General features: G+C 45.8%; 1 protein-coding gene across 4 annotated transcripts in view; it reads right to left on the bottom strand.

Moving 5' to 3' along the window:
* Positions 1-10,199, bottom strand: part of LOC120235208 (sine oculis binding protein homolog) — a 165,045-nt gene extending 154,846 nt beyond the window's left edge. For 2 of the 4 annotated variants that reach the window (XM_039237401.1, XM_039237400.1), the window contains exon 1: positions 9,992-10,198. In XM_039237401.1, the coding sequence (XP_039093332.1) occupies positions 9,992-10,087 (96 nt within the window). In that variant the 5' untranslated portion in view covers positions 10,088-10,198. Of the gene's footprint in view, positions 1-9,991 lie in introns of all 4 variants that reach the window. The other 2 variants (XM_039237402.1, XM_039237399.1) reach the window with 2 other exon arrangements.
* Positions 10,200-12,597: the final 2,398 nt, after the last annotated feature.

Genomic DNA, 12,597 nt, shown 5'->3' with positions numbered 1-12,597 from the left:
TTTAAAACGGTGAAAAAATAAAGGTGATAAGAGTTAAACTGCAGAGATTTTTGCCAGAAAGATGTTTAATAATAAGACAAGTTACTGTACCAAGGGAGATAGTGAAATTTGTCTCCCCCCCAAATCTTCACCCAGCAAATGTCCTAGAGACAGGGTGGGAAACTAAAGTCCCCCAGGTCCCTCCCAGCAGTAAGATTCTGTGAAATCAAAGACCTTCTACTCAGACAAGAAATTAAATACCTTTTGCAAAGAAATATTACAATTATTGTAATCACATACCATAAATTTTACTGAACAGTTACTATTTCAAATATTTTATCATTGCTCCCATAAACCATCAAAATTGTGCCAGAAATTTCAATATTCTGGCATCTGAATCACATTTTGCAGACTGCCTCTCACCCTTGGAAGTGGCACAAAAATCCTCTCTCATACCATGTGGTCCAATTTGGGTTTGGAAAATAGGTCACTATAATTATAATGATAATGTCTAACACTCTTACAGCACTTTACTGTGTTTGCACATCCTTTACCTCTCTGTTCTTTTCAATAACCCTATAGGTTGGGTATTTGATTTCCACAATAAACTTCTGGTGAACCTAGGTGATACCTTCATTTTACAACAGAACATTAGAATATCCAGAAAGGGCACTTTGGGGATGAGCACTGAGTGTTATGTAGAAACTAATTTGACAATAAACTATTTGTAAAAAATAAAAAATAAAAAAAAAAATAAAGTGCACACCATGTTGGAAAAAAAAAAAAAAGAATATCCAGAAAGTAAATGACAGGCATGAGACATCACCCAGTAAAGTCAGAACAAGAATACAGATCTTCTGATTCCTATACCAGGCCTCTTTCTATGATCAATTCTATATAGTCCAATGTGTCAGCAATTCCAAAGAAACTTCCTCCTTGGACCAATCAGAGAGTTGCAAGGACATCATACCACAGAATGTCAACATCATAAAGAGCTTTCCAACCAGGGCCTATATCTACCTATGTTGCTTGCTTTCAGATTTGATCACTGGCCTCTACTGTCCTCAATTATTTGAACTATTGAGTTGTATTCAAATTCACTGTTAAATTTAATCTTCTCATTTTATAATTTTGTGCACATTGCATCTGACTCTAGTTGCTTTGTACTTTTAGTATTTATCCCCATGCCTCTTCCTTGCCCTCTCCAATTCCCTCTCTCGTTTCCAGGGCTCCTAAGGGAAAAAAAAAAGACAATCCTAACATTTAGTCTGAAAGCATGATCTCTTCCTAGAATTTAAAAAAAAAAAAAAAAAATAGGTCACAGAAAGATGGTGGAAAGGCTAGAGATTTTACTATTTCCCCATTCCTTCTGAATTCTTTTGATTCCGGCAAAATTTATTTTTGATGAAACTTAACTCCTAGGGCATTCATTAGATTCTCTCCTTATTCACCTGGAAGTACTGTACAAATGTCAAAGTTCAGTCTAAATGATTTTTCACTGACTACTTTACCAGGTAAATAATAAAGAGTTGACTTCAAGGCACTTTGAAAATTGCAGTAATTACAAATTCTCACAATAGTTCTGAAACACAACTACTTCAAGGTCCTAGAAAAGGACTAATGATCTTATTTTGAAAACACCAAATAGACTTTAAAATATATGTAGGTACCGTTTCTTTCTTACCAGGCCTCATAAAACTGAATGGCAGTGTGTTTTCAACTTTGTATACTAACCAAGAGAGTAGAAAGTTTTCAAAGAGCTCCCAATTATTCATTCAAATGAGGGAAAAGCTATGTTCTCTCCCCACAAACATAATTCCAATTTTCACTCAACGTCCTAGGTCTGGTAAAATATGTCACCTATCCCAAATATACTATAAGTTACCTGAGGGCAGAAATCTTTTATTTCATTTTATGTCTATTCTAGGACAATGCCTAGCACTTAGAATGCACTCAGTCAATGTGCTAGTACATTTGAATATATTCACAAATTCTTTTTAAATGTGTAAATACAAAAAAATGATCAAACAAAATTCAGGAAAACTGATTCTAAAAATAACTATGTGCAAGTTAAAAGAACTGGAATATCCAGTGTTAATGAGCAGTCTCCTAGAATTGGAAATTTAAGTTGATACAACTTTTAGAAAAGGTTAGTTGACTATATTCAGTGAAAGCCCTTAAAAATGTACATACCCTTTGATGATTCAGCAACTGTATTTCCGAGCACTGTAGGAATCATTCTAAGGAAATGCATGCAAAAATATGCATGTTCAGGAATGTTTATCTCAGTGGGGTTTTTGTCTTAAAAACAAACTATATGCCAAACAATAGAAATCTGGTTAAACAAATTACAGACTAGTCATGGAATGACTAAAATGGAATACTATTGTGCCATTAAAATATAGGCTATAGATAAATTTTTACTGCCATGAAAAGCTATTAACAATATATTAAGTTTTCTAGAAGCCTAGTGCACTAGAAGACCTCTTTTGTTTTTTAAAAAAACTATGTATCATACATAGAAAAGGGCATTAAAAGACATATATCAAAATGTTGATAGTAATTGTGTCTGGGTGGGAAAATTATAGGCTTTGTTTTTCTTTTAGCTTTTGTATTGCTTTTGTATTGTATTTTGTATCTTTTGTAATGCTTGCTCTACTATTTCTATTATGTCTCTGTATTATTTTTATAAAAGTAAAAAATCACTTTAATTAAAAATTAATTAACACATAGTCTTCTCACAGACAATCATGTCAGCCATATTCACAGTCCTGATGACAACAAAAAGGATCTGTCAGTCACATGACTTAACTTCAAAACATTCTGGCACACATTGTCTACAAAACTGAAGCCTATGAGAAATACTTTCAAAGGAAAAGGAAACCCCCAATCCTGAACAATTTACAAGGCGGGGGGAAAAATGCTAGCATCCCTGCTGGTTAAGATTATGAATGACAGAATGATGGTTATTTTTGGAAAATATTTTATCTCCCCTTTCACCTCTGTGTGTTCTGACTTCTGAGGTAGGTTTCTGTCAAGCACCACTGAACTCACTAATTGAGATTTCAAAAGGGGGTAAGAGAACAATTTGCAGAAGAGAAGTGGTTTCTTTTGCAGAAGTAAGAACTGAACTTGATTAGAAGTCGGCTTCTAGCTCTATCCCCACATCTGGCCTAAGGCTGAGTGTAAATCATCTCTCTCTCTCTCTCTCTCTCTCAAGGTTTATTTTTTTCTTGAGAGAGAGTAAGAGAGCATGAGAGCGGGGAAGGGGCAGAGAGAGAGGGGATCCAAAGTTGGCTCCAGGCTGACAGCAGAGAGCCTGACAAGCAGCTTGAACTCACAAACCATGAGATCATGACCTGAGTCAAAGTTGAACACTCAACTGACAGAGCCACCTAGGTGCCCCTAAGTCACCTCTCTTAACACAGATCCAGTGGATCCATTTTATTTTAGAGTTCTGCAAGAGGCTTGGGAGGTAACATTTAAACAGTGAAAAAAAAATATTGTAAGGGCCCTTTACAGATTACAAAGATTACAAAGTACATCCACATTCATGATCCCACTGGATCAGATGGTATCATAAGGACCAGCCACTCCCCACAGAAGCCCTGTTAGAGGGCTATCCACATGCTTGAAACAATAAGAGCAGCTAGATTTGTGCTCTTGGAGCAGACTTTACCTAGTGAGCCCTGTCCTTTTTACCTGAATTACAGTGTTTTAGCTGGAAATCCTTTAAAGATGGGGGCACCTGGGTGGCTCAGTCTAAGCCTTAGGCCCTTGATCTCAGCTCAGGTCATGATCTCACGGTTTGTTGAGTTCAAGCCCCACATCGGGCTCCTTGCTGACGGCACAGAGCCTGCTTGGGATTCTTTCTCCCTCTCTTTCTCTCTGCCCAGCCCCCACTCATGCTCTCTCTCTCAAAACAAATAAATATTAAAAAAAAAAAAAGTCCTTTAAAGATGGTTGCTACACTCCATCTTGAAGCATTGTTTGTCAGCCACAACACAATGATTACAGTACAGTTCTAAAGGCAGAAGACACATCATAATACTAAACTACAACCCCAGCTTGGAACAGGCCTGAGGAAAAAGTCTTGTTCTCTTATTGATATATTCTAAATCGGACAGCTGTATAATTGGCATATGAAACCAAAATTGTGTGTTTCCACATATAAAACCTAGGTCGCTTTATTGTCTTGTTGTGACACAGAGCGGACAATTATGTTCCCACGTTTTCATCCATGGCCAGAACATCAAATGTCCTAAAAAAGGTCAAACCAATGCTGTGAAATTGGGGATTCCAGCCCCCAGGCTAACACTGTGGCAAACAAGGCAGGTGTGCAGCTGTGTGCAGCTGTGTCCCATCACAGCTGTAGAACGGCCCTAAAAGTCACCAAGACTTGTTACATTGTTTTCCTGTCCCTGCCAAAGCCTCTGGCCTTAAAACGGGACAGAGTTCCACAGCCCTTTGGTTATATAAGAGATATTAACACCCACCAGTCTACAGATCCTAAAATATACATTCAGCATATCGCACTCACCACTTGCTTTCATGTCTGTTTACATGTTTCAATTGGCACCATCAAAAACTAAGTATTTTTTTCTCATTTTACCCAGTAATATCCCTTCTCTTTTAGGAAAATATTCAATAATCTTATTAGTTCGAGAGTGCAAGTGTGGCTGACTTCCCATTCCACAAGAGGAAGTTTGAGACTTCAGAGCTTTTTAAGTGATCCGCCTTCTACTACTTCTAATAACTTTTTTGAAAAGAAAGAGAAAGCAGTATAAAGCCTTCATGAAAAGGACACTTCCCTAGGAGATATAAAAATATGGTCACTCTAACAAGACACTATCCTTCCCTGGAACTCTCCTTTTTTCAGACAGTCACTTGTGCTCACTGATATTTGCCCTTTTTGAGGCCCTGTTTTTGACTTTCCTTTAAAAACTGTTACCTCTTGGTTTCTATGAGTCTGTCTCTCACACAAGGAGTGTAAGGCTTGGCTTCTCAGAGCAGTGCTTGGCAAGCACAGAGGCAGGAAACGCAGAAGGGAATGAGTCTGTCAGACTCATTTTCTTCTAGTTCAAATGTTTATTTCAGATTCGGGAGGAAGTGGAGCGGTTCCTTTCCATTTCCTCGTCTCTGGAACCTGCGAGTTGTATAAGGCTTAGAGAATCTTGCTCTATCACACTCGCAGGTTCACGGACATAAAAAGAGACTCTTTTCAGAAAAGCCTGGTTTGAACAGAGCAGAATTCATAGCTCTCTGTGCCTTCCCAGAACCATCTCTTAATGGGTTTTGATGGGAGACTTGAGCAGGACAACTGAGAGGAAGGTGGAGGGCAAGGCTGATGAGCTCAAGAACATCCTATTCCAGCTCCCAAGAAGTAAAGACCATGTCCCAGTGACATTCATCCCCAGCCCTGCCACGTGGCACACCTGAGGCCACCGGCTGAGAGGTCTGACATAATTTGTGAATGCCACAGTGAGATCTGTCTGGAGCCCACTTTCTAGGTTCCTGTGACTCACTGTGTCTGACATCAGGCTGGAGTTTCAGCAGAAAAACTTAAAATATACCTGTTTTAGTAATGAGCTGATTTCAACCTTGAACATGCTGACTTTTCCAATCCATACCGTGATCTATCTTTCTTTCTTTCTTTCTTTCTTTCTTTCTTTCTTTCTTTCTTTCTTTCTTTCTTTCTTTCTTTCTTTCTTTCTTTCTTTGAATGGAAACCAATTTATCTCACTGCACGCACCAGTTTGGCTCTGAAACTTGCTTTATTGTCTATGTAGTTGACACAGGTCATTTTTAATGCCAAATGGAGACCATCAGAAACCAAATTAGCAAATCTTGTGGTGAGTTTACTACTAAACTCTAACAGATGTGCCTGACTCTAACTGTAGGTATCAAGACTGAAGCATAATTTTAGGTACAAAGTACTTACTGGGAATATTTATAGACAGAGAGCTTCTTCAGTAAAGGAGGCCCTAAAACATTTAATACAGATTATTCTGTAGTTTAACAATTGATAAAGAAGTCAAACACTGTAAATGTATTAATTATGGTTTGTTTAGGAAAGTTTCCAGGGCAGAGTGCTTGATCTAATCATACTGGTTTTGTCAAAGAGTTTTAAAAGATAAAAATCTGACTCATTATCTCTACTCATAGTGTAGTTTTTTGAGCTGCATTACTGTTCAGTAGCCACTAAGATCTATGTGTGCAAAATACATACCCTTAAGTAGAGCTATTACTGTTACAATTACACGTATATTTACATTTACACATCCAGTAGTATGAACTAGTTTTTATATTAAATCTATCATGTTCTGGATGAACTCCTGAAATGAATTAGCCCTTCTATCATTGGGATTCCCTTCTAAGATCCATTTATTATGATACATGTGAGCGAACAGTATATTGAAGACATATTACATCAGATACAATCACAATATTTACTTTAGAAACCAAAAATAGTCAAAATGTAAACTGCATCACCATCTAATCTTTTAAAAAATTGTCTCTACTGGTCATTAATTAAATAAGGCACACTTATTATAAAGACAGCAAAGTAGCAAGTCTTTTTAATCAAGAAAAACCAGGGTGAAGCTAGAAAGAAGAAAAGGAAAGATAAGGAAACATTGTAAAGGTCATAATGAGACAAGCACTTCCACTTGGAAGATATTTTCACTACACTATAAGCATCTATGCCAAGTCATGTACTTTTCACACACAAAATTATATTGTATCAAATTTAAATTTGTTACAACTGCTATGCACATTAAACCAGTGATAACGAAAATGTAACTCAATATCTGATCTAGTGAAACAGCGACCAACATTAGCTCTCAGCCACATGAAGACAATCTCCAATGCCATTACTGCTGTCAGCTAAACCTCAGCCAGTTTGTCTTCTCCAGCCATTTTTAAATAAATGTGTAACTATCTCAATTAGGAGATCTTGAAGAAACCCTCATGATGAGGTGATTTTGTTGCTCATTCTGAGTGCCCTGCATTTGCTGTACTTAAAATAGACACTTGTACCAATGTCCTTTCTATTACCCGAAGGGAAAAAAAATCACATACACACCAGTCTTTTTTCTTTCAGCTCACAGAGAAGCAACTTGATCCAACCAGTGTTGAAACCTGAGTAGGTCACTGTACACCATGATAAAATTCCCTAATCCCTGAGCCAAATCTCCCTAAGGGGGGCCTCCTCCTGATCCTCCACTTCCCAGGCTGACTTTTCCATTCGCTCTCTCCTCTTTCCCCCTTTCATTTCCCCTACCTTCAAGCCTTGATATGTGATCCTCAGTGGGGCTCAGGTTTCCGTTTTTACAGCTTAGGCCGTGCTAGCTGTATACATTCCTTTCTTTCTGCCGGGCAGTGATTACTTACCAGGGTTTAGTTTACACTGGTCCAGATGAAAGCCGTTCAGATGAAGGCAAACACAGCCAGGCAGCTCCAGCGGCACTGATATGAAGCTGCACAAGGCCACATTGTGTTCTCGGTGACATTTTGTTGCACATATTTTTATACAGGGCAACTGACTTGTTATGTTACTCTACACTTGAGGTTTGGGGACAAGGAGTAGTAATAATACCATGAGGTTTGAGAAGGGGTTATATTGATCTGGTAAATAATATTAAAAACAGAAAAATACTAATGAGTTCAAATTAACCCTTCTATCATTTGACTCGGAGAAACCGCTTTTCAAATGAGGATCCTGGGTGCCATTATATTAGAGGAATACCTATAAGACAATTCCAGTAGAAATGGGAATTCATGCATACTGGCATGGTGTGCGTTGACATGACTGAAGATTTCCGCTGGGATCTCTCACACACTGGTCCAAACCAGACAGAAAACACCAATCCTACAGGCAATTGAGTTATTTTCTGTGTAAAACTTCTTATTTAATGCCACTCTACACAGAAATGATGAGGACTAAAACTTCAAATAGTAGGTGGTGATTTGGAAGAAAAATAACATTTTAAGAAGAGGAAATTCTGTGCACGAAGGTTAATTCCATACTTAGTCCTGCAGCATTGACCAAAAATTGTGTAATTTTTCCCCTTCACACAATGTTGTTTTTGTTTCTTCCTCACCAGTTCAGACAAACATCTGTTATACTGTAGAAGGACAACTATCTCCCAAACCACGGAGTGCGCCCGCAGCCAAAGTCAACAACGCCAGCCCCAAGCATTGAGCACAGTCAGCCTTTATATCCAGCCGGGATAACATTTCACATGTTTTGATTAAAATTAGCTAATTTGTAATTCTAGAACCTATGAAACTTAAAAGCTGCCATCCATATAGATCACATTAGGCAGTGTTTTAAAGGGCCAGTGCACACTGTGATTTCCTAGCGGCTCTCTTCTCTCCTGTTCCTCCACCACAATGTAAAACGAAATGGAAAAGTAATCTGGAAACACAGGACAGAAGAGAAGGGTAAGTGAGGAAGAATGGTTATTGTAGACTGTTTGAATTCCAGCCCCCATCAGAAGATAACTCCTACTGGTCTGTCTTTTAAAAACTATCATTGAAATCAATGGTGGTTTTCATCACAAGGAATGGCACTGATTTCCAAGGCAAATCTTCCTTAACTCCCCTTGGACTGATGCTGCCCCCCATGCTTTCAGGCACTAAGTTCCTCACCCAGAAATAACTTGAATCGTGAAACTGAGATTGCTACAGACATTTTTTGGATCAAAGGAAAGCTATAAGCATATGCACCTAGGTGCTCATATAGCTTACATTATCCGTGCGCCCCCTCCTAAGCATGGGCACTCTCATAGAATATGCTTATTCCAATCAAGAAAGCCTCAAAGCGCGATAAATTTTACTTAGTCGTATGCCATTTTCATCCAGTCTGTCTTTTAAATACAAAGTTCACCAACCTGACCAAGTCAGTTGGCAGTGTTAAAGATTCTATCTTGCATAAGGTAGGGAACACCAAGCTGGCTACAGAATGAAAGCTAAAGTCCCCCTGAAAACTGCTGCTTGTTTGTAATTCACAAAAAGAATATATATATATTTTTTTTCTTTAATCAAGAGCGATTCGTCATATCAACACAGAATAAAACCCTAGCCTGGCAAAAGCTTCAACTTCACGGAAAATGAATGTGGGGGGAGGGGGGAGGGGGTCCGGAGCTGAGCGGTGCTCCGGTGCAGTCGCTCCAAAGCGAACAGCTGGCGTGCCAGGCTGCTGCGCTCGCCACCTCTGGGGCACCGCTGGCCTGGCGGGCAGCCCGACCTCGCCGGCGGGACTCCGGGCTGGCCTTGCCGAACAATGGGCAGGCGCCCGGGAAGGCCGCCCCTCAGACAGCTATCTTTCGGCGGGGCTTGCCCGGGTCCGCTAAACTGGGAAGTGGAGCCTAGTAAGACGAGCGAGAGGCGGGGGCAGCCGAGCGAGAGGAGCGGACAGGGGCGGGCGAGGTAAGCCGGCCGTCAAGACGGTCCCCGGACTCGCGCCGCCGGGGAGGCACGCGCCGGGGCACTGACAGCCTCTGGGCACCGACGCAGCCGGCTACTCGGGGGGACGCGGGATCGGGGCGGGGTGGGTGGGAGACGCGCTGGAGGGAAGGCTGGAATCGAGCGCTCCAGGGTTCCTCGGCCCGGCAGCTCCTCAACTTTGGAGGGATCCGAGGAACGGTCCCCGAAGAAAAGGGTGGGGGGGGGGGGAACTACACACCGCCGGCGAGGAAAGCCTCTTCACCACGTCCACCCGCCACTTGGGCCCCCGGTCCCCTCCCACTGAAACGCGCCCGTGCCAACCTGGGGTTTATAAGGTTAAATAGTATGTGGTTTCCCGGCCGCCCCCCCCCCCCCATCAAATCGGAGATAGGCAAATCTCGGGGATGCAGCCGCGAGTTGGCCTCGGCTTGGCACCTGGGGGAGGAGCGGAGGCGTTCTGGGCATCCGACAGAAACTGACAGGCGCTCCCCGTCCCCCCACCCCATCCATACAGCGGCCCAAGAAAGAGCTCCGGCTCGCCATGCCCGAAGTCCAAAAATACCTTCATTTCCTCATTGATCTCCCTTTTCACTGGGTGAGCCGGTTTCCTGCTCCTTTTATTTTCCGGAGGTCTCCCTTCTTTCTCCATTTCTGCCATGTTTTTGTGTCTGGTTTCTGTGGAGATGAAATGGCTGCTGCCGCCGCCGGCGGTGGTGGCGGTGGTGGTGGCGGTGGTGGCTGTGGTGGCGGTGGAGGTGGTGCTGATGGTGGCGGTGCTGGCGGAGGTAGCGGTGCTGGCGGGGCTGGGGCTGGGGCTGGGGCTGGGGCTGGGGGGGGAGGGGGGCAGGCGGGCGCCGGAGAAGCGGGGTCTCTTCTAGCGGCGGAGAACGTCAGTGGCTGTCAGAGGGAAAGGTAGCTCGAGGGGTCTCGGGGATGCCGCCGCCGCCGCCGCTCCCGCTGCCGCTGCCGCCGCCGCCGCCAACGCCGCCGCCGCCGCCGCCGCTGCCGCCCCTGCCGCCGCCGCTGCTGCTGCCGCTCCCGCCGCCGCCGCCGCCGCCGGGCTGCATCCTCGGGGCCCCGTGGAGTCGTCAGCCATCTTCCGTCGCTCTGTCCGTCTGCATGGGCGAGGGGAGCGAGGGCCGGGCGCGGAGAGAGCGGCTCTGGGCGTGCGTGCGTGGATGTGTGTGTGTGCGCCCGGGAGAGCGCGCCAGCCCCGGCGCCCAGCGCCTCCCGCAAGCCGAGCCGGGGGCGGGCCGGGGGCCGGCGCGGGGAGGAGGGGGCGGGAGGGAGGGGGAAAGGTAAAGGGGGGGGGCTGGGACGGCCCCCAGCTCCGGAGCGGGCGTGGCTTCCACCGTCACTGAGTACGCGGATGCTGCGCGGCCCCGGGGGCTGCTCGCGGCCGCTGGTTCATCCGCGGCGGGCACCGGCGGGACGCGGCGCCCCTCGCGGCCGCCACCTCGGCACGACGGCCCCCGGGGCCGCGCAGACCCCAGCTGTTCTCCTGGGCTCCTCGCTGTGGGCTCGTGTGCGTTTGGAGTTGGCTTTTGAGCCGGTCCTAGAAGCTGCGGGGGGGTGGGGGGGGATGAATGAGGGTGAAGGGAGGAGGTTGGGCGGTGGGAGGGCACGGGGACTCGAGGTCGAGTCGCCAAAGGGCCCGCGTTCTTCACCCCCGGGGGAGGCAGGCTGAGCTCGCCGCCTCCCGATTCCAGCTCCGGGGTTCGGGAGAAAGCAGACCACAGACCTGACCTCGCCTCAGCTGCCAGGATAGTGTCCCCAGCTCCGGGGGCCACCTCAGGGATTGTGGAGACCGGAGGCCCCTTGGAGAGGTCCCTGCGCCCAGCTCCGCCGGTCCCCAGCCAGCGCGGGCTACGACTGCGCTTGCAAGACAGCTTTTGCCTCTCAGTGAGCCACTTAGAAGTAGGACATCTCGGCCCTCAGTCCCCGGTTCTTTCTTTTCCCTCCAGTCCTCTCTCTCTCACGCACACTTGTGTCTCACTACAAAGTAACAGTTTTACCCTGTGACCCCGTGCGCACCCTGTCCCAGTGCCCTGGGTTTAACCTCAGAGGCACTGGGTGCTGCTGGGAGCGCGGGGTCCCCCTTAGGGTTTCGTCCTTCCAGAGCCGGCTGCGTTCGCCTCGCCTGGCGGGACCCCCCCGTCCACCGCCCGTGGACCCTCTGCCCGGCGACTTCCCTGCGCGCGGCTGTTCTCCCGCATTCGTGCTCGCTCCCCCTGCGCCCGCGCGCCGTCGCTCGGGCCCACCAGGTCCGTGCCTGGGGCCAGGCTCGGGTCGCGTCTGCGGCTCTCTGGGTCGAGGCACTGGCGTGAGCGGCGTGAGGAGGCTTGGGAGAGATACGCGGCCCTGAATGCTCGTACGCGCTGCGGGGGGACACGTTGACGTTCGCGGCTTCGCTTTCCCGCGCCGCTACACTTCGTAATTACCTGACACAATGCGATATGGGGGTGTCCATTGTTCCGCTGCTTGTTATTGTGGAGTGTTCATTATAACCGTGGTGGAACTTAAAATTACACAATTTTTTTAAGTACTTAAAGATTGAATGAATCGGCTTGGGGAATATGAGTCAGCTTTCCATTAAAATCTGTTTGGCCTGTCAAGCAAGGCTCATTCTGGGTATCGCATTGCCTCATTTGCATTTTAGCATTGTTTTGTTTCTTGAACGTCAAGTTAGAGGTATTTGGGAGAGTACTCGGGAGAGCTAAGCACCTCTACGGTGGGTGTTCTGCATGTTAGCATTATTTTGCTTCGTAAATGCCAAATTACAAATACTTGGGAGCGTATCCAAGAAAGCTGAGCACCTCCTCTCGCCTCGTCTCTTCCCTGTGTGGAGGGGAAGAAGGGAAACCGCACCCCGCTCTGCGTGGTCCCAAGCGAGCCAGGAAGCCAGAGCGAGCGAGGCCGAATCAGACCCCGCTGCTGCAAGGGGTCCAAGCAAAACATTTGCCCGAGGAAAAAAATTTAAGATCCTGGGACGGTTATCTGGTGCAGAAAAAGTCGAGAGAGGAGGATTGCTGAGTTTTTAGGAAGCGCTCTGCGGTCCAGGCGTCCCCTATTCAAGATTTTTCTAGCAGCCTCTGGGACTGTACCCAGGTATGCACAGGTGTGAGCCCAAGTCCTCTGGCGAAGTCGTGAAGCCAGGAGTATCCCACA

Source organism: Hyaena hyaena, unplaced genomic scaffold (genome assembly GCF_003009895.1).
Source record: "Hyaena hyaena isolate Hyena2069 unplaced genomic scaffold, ASM300989v1 scaffold_123, whole genome shotgun sequence".
Classification (NCBI taxonomy): domain Eukaryota; kingdom Metazoa; phylum Chordata; class Mammalia; order Carnivora; family Hyaenidae; genus Hyaena; species Hyaena hyaena.
This window is presented reverse-complemented; position numbering and strand designations above follow the sequence as displayed.